The following is a 7380-nucleotide window of genomic DNA, read 5'->3' on the forward strand; positions in this document are numbered from 1 at the left end:
TCGATAGCGTAATAGAGATTGTCTTCCTATCCACCGACGCTAATTACGTACAACGTGGACTAGCGAGTATTTTATCGGAGCACTCCATCAATTATGCGCGTCGTTTACTAAGTGGCACACTGGCGGAGGAAGATTTACCAGCGGCACATGTGCGGACGCTTAAACCTGGTGCAGTTTGCTCCATATTCACATCTCTATTCACACAACGCATTGGGCGCAAGTTTAATTTTGAGATTTTAAATAAAGTGCCATTTAGGGAATTTTCATTTGAGGGAAAAACCTTCGCTGAGCGAATAGATCCCATACACGAGTTTGCGACATTTGAAGCGTTGCGATTGTGAGAGATGGCTGAGTGGAAAATGAACATACATACATACGTATACGATTATGTTGCTAACCAGGTGTTAATTGTTAATATAATATCGCTTAAGATACGAGTATTTGTAGATTTGAAGTCATAAAACTAAACGTTCCGAAATAAACGTCCTACCATCCACACAGTGTAGGAAATGCGACGGCGAATAAATTTGGTGTGGTTGCATATTATTATTATTTTGTTTAAAATCGACCTTGTCTTTTAAGTTTTAAGGGGAGTGGGTAGCTGATATTCAGCCGGGTCTGGGACAATTGAACCGTTTGACACCCCCTCTCATCGAACTGATTAGTGCCAGTGATCTTAATTTTTTCCGTGTATTACATCTGTATGTTGACAAAAACTTGGTTTTACTATGTAGGTCGAAAGCCATACTGATAAGGCCCAGTCCGTTCGTTGACGGTGTGCTTTAGCCTTTCACCCATCGCGCTCTATGAGGCCTTATAGCCGATGGTCAGAAGGCTGATCACTTTGTAAAAATCGCGTATATGGCTGGGTTGCTCTTCTTGTGGATTGGACAGGGCACGCTTAGGCTGCAATCGGTAGGCATGCTTTCGTCAGATAATATTTTCCATAGAATATGTTACATGCATCTCACCAGCTCCTCGCCGTCATATTTCCCCAGCGACGGTACCTAACGTCATTGTGCCGAATACCGCTCTTTAAGGGCCGGATATTAGTTATCTGCTTTTTAGCATTTTAACGGGCTTTCGAAATGCGAAAGATTTCCTTTCGTTTGCAATACATTGTCCCTTACGCACAATTACTCAATATGTCCCCCTGCTACGCTACGTTTCTGAAGGAATAAATGTAGCTGCCTATTGTAGCTTAAAAAAAAATCGAATTTTAAAAAAACTTAATACTTAATCTCAGTTTTAATTTATTTTTTTGTGTTCGCTAGTTAAGTCTAAAAAAATGCTTACTTAAGTACAAATACGATTAAAACAACACCTCGTTTTCATTCCTCGTTGCTCTTGCTCATACATACTTACATACATACTAGCGCATATTGACTCTGCATGAACAGTTACTCCAAGAATTGATCCTATGTTATTGATCAATTTGTATGCTGAAACAGTTTGAAAAGCGAAAAAACTCCCTTAAAATCTTCGCAGCATTCGCTATCGATAATTATGATATCTAAAAATCTTTAAAAGAATAGCAGATGCACCTAACAACATACAACATCTAGTTACATGCTGACAGATTTGTCTGATCATTGTATCTGTTACTTTTCCATGTTGCGTACTGCTTTTTATTTAGACAACTTTGGCGATGGAAATATAGCGTAGCGATTGCCAGAATTCCACTGCAGATCACAAACTTTTCTCACTTACTTTAATTCTTATACATGTATTTGTTTTGCTTGACAGATTTATTCGAATGGCATGTATTTCGAAGACTTAACCCTTTCACCATAAATGGGTTCATATGTACCAGAATTTTTAAATCTAATATATCCCAATAAAGTTTAAAACATTGGGCCGTAGGAATAAAACCAAGCAATTGCTTTTACTTAAAATTCTAGATCTTATAATTAAATTTATTTGAAAAAAATAATAATAATTATTGAATTATGTCGGTGCTTCACTTTGTTTTTAAAAGATGCACGACTTTTATGTTGGTCGTGTCGCAACAAAAATTTCTTCGAAGTAAGGCCAATTTTTTATAAATTGCACTTGTTATTTAAAAAAGGGCAAAAACAATTAAAAAAAAGAATATTAAAAATTAAGTCCATTTTTTAGCCGCTTGAAACATGCACTTCATTAGATTTAAATTGTGGTGTGCTTATAAAACCGCATACCCAAAAATTTTTAAAGATCCAGATTGAAAACTTTGAATTTTTTTCCTGAACTTTGTATCAAGTTTAAAACTTTGATTTGATTTGGACAATATGTATGTAAGTATTTGTACAGAAGTAAAATGTACTTGAAAAACATTGTAAATATTTAAAATACTGAACTCATGAAAACTTATTTGAGTCACTGTATATACCTCTGTATGGGCATACTTATGCACATAAAAATACATACATACATACCTTTATTGCTTGTTCACTACATCCTCTTTGTACGCTTTCAGGCGTGCATTCAAGAGGATTTGCACTTAATACCCTCGGTCAATAGACTTGCTATGCAGCTCAACCTCGACTATTCAAGAGGAGGGAAGATTTAGTGTGTGTGATAAGCGCCAGGATTGTGATCTCTGATCCTTTTTTTTTTGATACTTCATTGTGGGCTTTAGAGGTTTGCTTTCACTTTGCATTTTCAACTTAACGAAACGAAAATAAAAACCTATATTTTTAATTTTTCAATTGACATTGCAATAAGCCTATATTCACCTCTAGTTTTTTTTTTGTTGGGTTTTCATGCACATATACATACATTGATGCAATTTCTTTCGCTTAAAGGACTTTGCCGAGGGGAATTGCGTGTAATCAAAACGTTAATATGATCCTGTTTAGATAGGTGATCATGAGTAGGGATATGCATGGAAAAGTGATAGCTGAACTCATACTCGTAATAATGAAGGAGATTGCGGCTGAAGTTAAGCTTGCACAAGTACATACTTTGATTTACTTACTTAACTCATGGAAATATTGCTCCTCTTCATGGTTGGGGCAGACACAGACTGGCTCTTATTCAAGTGTCTTAACTAGCAAATTCATACTTTTCACCTCACCGACTGAAGGTAAGATTGGAAGCTGTATTTTTTGACAAGAAAGGCATTTAAATTATTCTAGTTCCGCAATTTAATAGTAGCAATGTGTGAGCCTAGCGGAGAAGGCAATCTCATCTTTACTTTCTTATATAGAACATGCCATACGGTTAAGTTGATCCCACGGTAACATCCTCACCGAATCCAAATATCCATCAAATGGCTTGGAACAGCTCGGTCATCAATGATCGAGATGCGTCTCTTTTCGGGTTCTTATGCTCTACAAAGTTTACTCTATGCAATAAAGGCAATTACTTCATTGTATACAATCGAATAAGAGGAGGTTATAGACATAACTTTTTAAAAACAAAAAAAAATTTTAAAATTCTTGAAAGACCAGTATGGAAGAGTTTCAACCAATTGAAGTCTGAAGGATCATCTCTGTATACGGAGGAGTGAATCCTATATGACAACTTATTCCTTCCAAGCGATATACCAAGTGGTGGACGATGTAGCTAAGGTTACTTATGTCAGCAGCTCGAAAAGCTTTTATAAGGGTAAAGTTCACTAAGAATGGGAATACTTAAGAAGGAGATAGAAAGGGAAACGAAGGCGTCGCGATGACAAACTTTAGGGGACCTCGAATCGAGATCAACAGCCGTGCGATAGGGAAGATGCCTTTCCAACAGTTCTGCTCCGCACAGCTTTCTGGAAAAGTCAGGAGGAGGTCACACTCAAAGCAAACTTGGAAAATTAGAGCTTCTAATGGACGTCTAATTTCCCTGATATGGTTTTTGAGACAGCCAATCACGTGATCGCAACCCCCGTCATTTACAGGCGAGACAGTTCAGTCGATGAAATCGGTACAGAAGGTAAGGTAGCGTGGCTTAATAGACCCTTCCAACTCTAAAAAGCTCCGGGTACGTCTGCCGTAATAAATATCTGACTAACGACTAGTTAGTTACAAGGCCAGTCTCCTCCTTAGGTATATACCAAGGTCATTAAGGAGGTGAGGGGTCTTCCTCCAACAAATTATCTACCATCAGTCTCTCTTTGTTTCGCCTGAAGGTGATGAAGAGACTTCTGAGTGTAGATAAGTATGTACTATGAGTTGCCTTACTTCCGAAAATGTTCATTCAGTTTCTCCAATGCGATTATCCTGAAAAAGTGCCTCACATTTCTGAAGAGCTACTTCTTCGAGAGCTTAGGCAGCTTAAGTAAAAGATATGTATCTAAAGAGGGGTAGAGGGAAACCAGTGGTGTGTGTTTTTAGCGAGACCCACCTACCGACATGTAAATCGACCCACTGAATCCGAATCTGGGCTCCGTTTGATTCGTACACCTCCTAAATTTCGAGTTAATAGCGAAATTTGTTACAAAAAATGGGAAAAAATTCTGTTTTTTTTGTGTGTCGGTGTAATTGATCTTTCAAATAAGAATTAGTACATATATATACATTTATATTCTGTATTAGTAAATATTTTATATTTAAATTGAAAGATTTTATTTCTTTACAAAAGTACATAGTACATATTAAACCTTTTTTTATTTTACATTTCGTGGTCTAATTGATCACGTTTACATATTACCTCAACAGTGTGAGGGTAGCGGTTATTATTTGCTTATTCAAAATTGCACTTACACTGACAAGGGTGTCAAAATATAAATTCCTCATTCAATTGTTTTGCCCTATCCAACGACATAATTTCTGTAACGTATAAAGTGCATACAGACACAAAGCGCCAGGACGATTCAATTGATAAATGACCCTGTAAGAAAATGCTTGTTATTAGCAATGTTTGAAGTTGGTGTGTTTTCTTTCTTGTGCTAGAAAGCTAGAATAGTGGCTGTCTAAAAATAAGTATAACTGCTGTTTTGATTTATCTATAATAACTAGAAGGGCAATGAAAAGGCAACATTTTTTTTTTTTGTAGTAAATAAAACGCCATAAGTCCACACATTCGAAGTCAAGGGATATGAAATATCATGTTGTTGGTGGGAGATCCTCTTTTCGACGTTTAATAGTGAATAAATATGTATTTGTTCGTGTTGGTGAGGGTTCACTCTTCTCTTCCGTCATTACTTGTCAAAATTTTTCTGAAATACCAGTACAAAATCTCTAGAGAATTTTATCTACTTTGACGTACAATGAATAGTCGACACATGGTTTCGACAAAAATAAATAAAAATCGATCAAAAAAGGTTTCTCTGCACTGCAGAAACATGTATCCTATACACACCTTCTTGCCCACCATGCAAAACATGAGAAATAGGCAACAATCGTCAATGGCAACAAATTGGCGACTCACCGGTTTATTGCTGTGGTGACAAATCGGCAACATTTCTTTCATGTCAACTTTGGAATAAATAAGTTATCAAAAATTTCTAAACTTATAAATTTCGCGTCGATAGTATTATCCAAAATCGTCTAATTTTTACCAGGGACAGAATTGAAAAAATAGGAAGCCCCATAGGGAAAGAAAGAATTATTTCTGTTTCTATATAAGTTCCAATTTTGTATACAAAGAATGATTGAAGTATTAAAAAGAATACAATTATTCCAAATATCGCCTGAAGCGATAAGAAAATGACTCATTCAGGTAATAAGAACACGACTCGCCCAGGCGAGTTGCCTTCGGCGGACGTTTTAGAGCGACTGGTAATAGGAAATCGACACGATGGCAATATTACCGGCAATAAATTTGTTACCGAGGGCGAAACGTTTTCTTATTGCCGGCAACAAAAATTGTTTGGTGGGTTGGCTTTGTGGTTTCAACATCGGTTTGTAGTTAATGAATCGTTATACTGTTAAAACTGTCGACTAAATTTCTCACAGGGTTCTTTTTGAAACCAGGCAGAACCATCTCTATGTGGTGTTGTTTGAGGGTTATTTTTCGGCTTTTGCGACATTCATATATCCATAGCTGGCTATCTCTATTTTGTTGTTCTTTTATCATTTTGATCGTTGCCGTTGTTGATTTCATACATATTGTTTTGATTGCGTTGTAGCAAGGATACCAATGATAAACAAATTATGTTTATAGCGGCGAGTGAAAATTTGTATGATGAGCAACTCAATGCAGCTGTATAAACAAATTAGTTAACTGACGAACTCACAGACATACATATATATATGCATATACCTACATACATACAATCCATATAAAAAAGGAAACGTAGTCCGATGGACCAATCATTGCCTCATCATGATTTCAAGATTCCAAGATGATCCAAGGAAATATTATTTTTTATGAGCAGTGCTCGTAGACAAGTTTTCATACACAAAGATGAGAAAGGAGAGGCTCTAGCGCAAATGGAACAAACGTCCCGAAATCAAAATTATCATTTTGCTATAGACCGAAGTAAGTCGACGGCAGCAGTCTACTGTATACTCCTTGTGCCTTAAGCCGGTGGCGCTGTCCGCCAAGAATATAGCGGCCAAACCCAGCGCTAAGCTTAAAGTTGCGGGGAAGTTTTTGAGCTGCACACAGCAGTATGCCGTCAACGATTTCTGGACGGGTAGACTACGTGATCCTGGGCCTGTAATTTGAGACTAATACCTACATACATATATGCACCATTACTGACTTTGAAGGTTGGCAGGGGAACTTGAGGACGGTTGACTTGGTGCATGAGTGGACCGAAAATGGAGAAGGGAAATTGAGTTAGGGAACTACATATGTATATGAGGCTTCCGGAGTTTTGTAGCATTCCAGGCGGACGTTTAACTATAATGCAGGCTAATGGAAACAATTAGCGCTAACTGAATAAATGAACGAGTGAATCTCTCTGTATATTGACAGTCAAGCTTTTATAAATTCACTTTTTTCGTACAGAAAAGGTAATCTTGGAGCGCAAAGAACATCCAAATTCGAATATCGAAAACTCCCAGGCGTGTTTCCTTGCCGAATTCCCCTACACAACCCAAGTAAACACAGTGAGAATCATCATTGAGCAGTGCGCCGAATTCAGAGCTGATCTGAATGGGATATTTGTCTATTCGATAGTGTTCATAGAAAGTTTGAGAGCACCCTATTCGACATTATTCAATGAGGTCTAAGACTAGCAAAAGGATGGTTTGCCAAGTTAAGCCTTAGCATTAACCCAGCCAAAACCGCCATCATCCCATTTACTAGGAAAAGTGCCCAGTCGGTAATGAGGGCCATAACCCTGGAGAGGGTCGTGGTCCTCGTCGCCATTAAAGTGAAGTATCTTCAACTAATCCTAGGCACCAAACTTCTATGAAAGAAACATGAGGACGCGATCACCTCCAAGGAAACGAAAGATTTAAGGGCGTGCAAGTGTCTGATAGGAAAATCCTGGGGATGTAGTCCCAAGGGATTCAAGAA

General features: G+C 37.5%; 1 protein-coding gene across 1 annotated transcript; it reads left to right on the top strand.

Moving 5' to 3' along the window:
- Positions 1–11: 11 nt before the first annotated feature.
- Positions 12–354, top strand: LOC108380257 (uncharacterized; the record flags this gene model as incomplete). The annotated part of the gene is made up of 1 exon (XM_017636633.1): positions 12–354. A coding segment is annotated over one exon (330 nt), but the record flags the coding sequence as incomplete, so codon positions are not given.
- Positions 355–7380: the final 7026 nt, after the last annotated feature.

The sequence above is a fragment of the Rhagoletis zephyria genome, unplaced genomic scaffold, assembly GCF_001687245.7.
Source record: "Rhagoletis zephyria isolate East Lansing unplaced genomic scaffold, Rhagoletis_zephyria_1.1 Rzeph_scaffold_00126, whole genome shotgun sequence".
NCBI lineage: Eukaryota > Metazoa > Arthropoda > Insecta > Diptera > Tephritidae > Rhagoletis > Rhagoletis zephyria.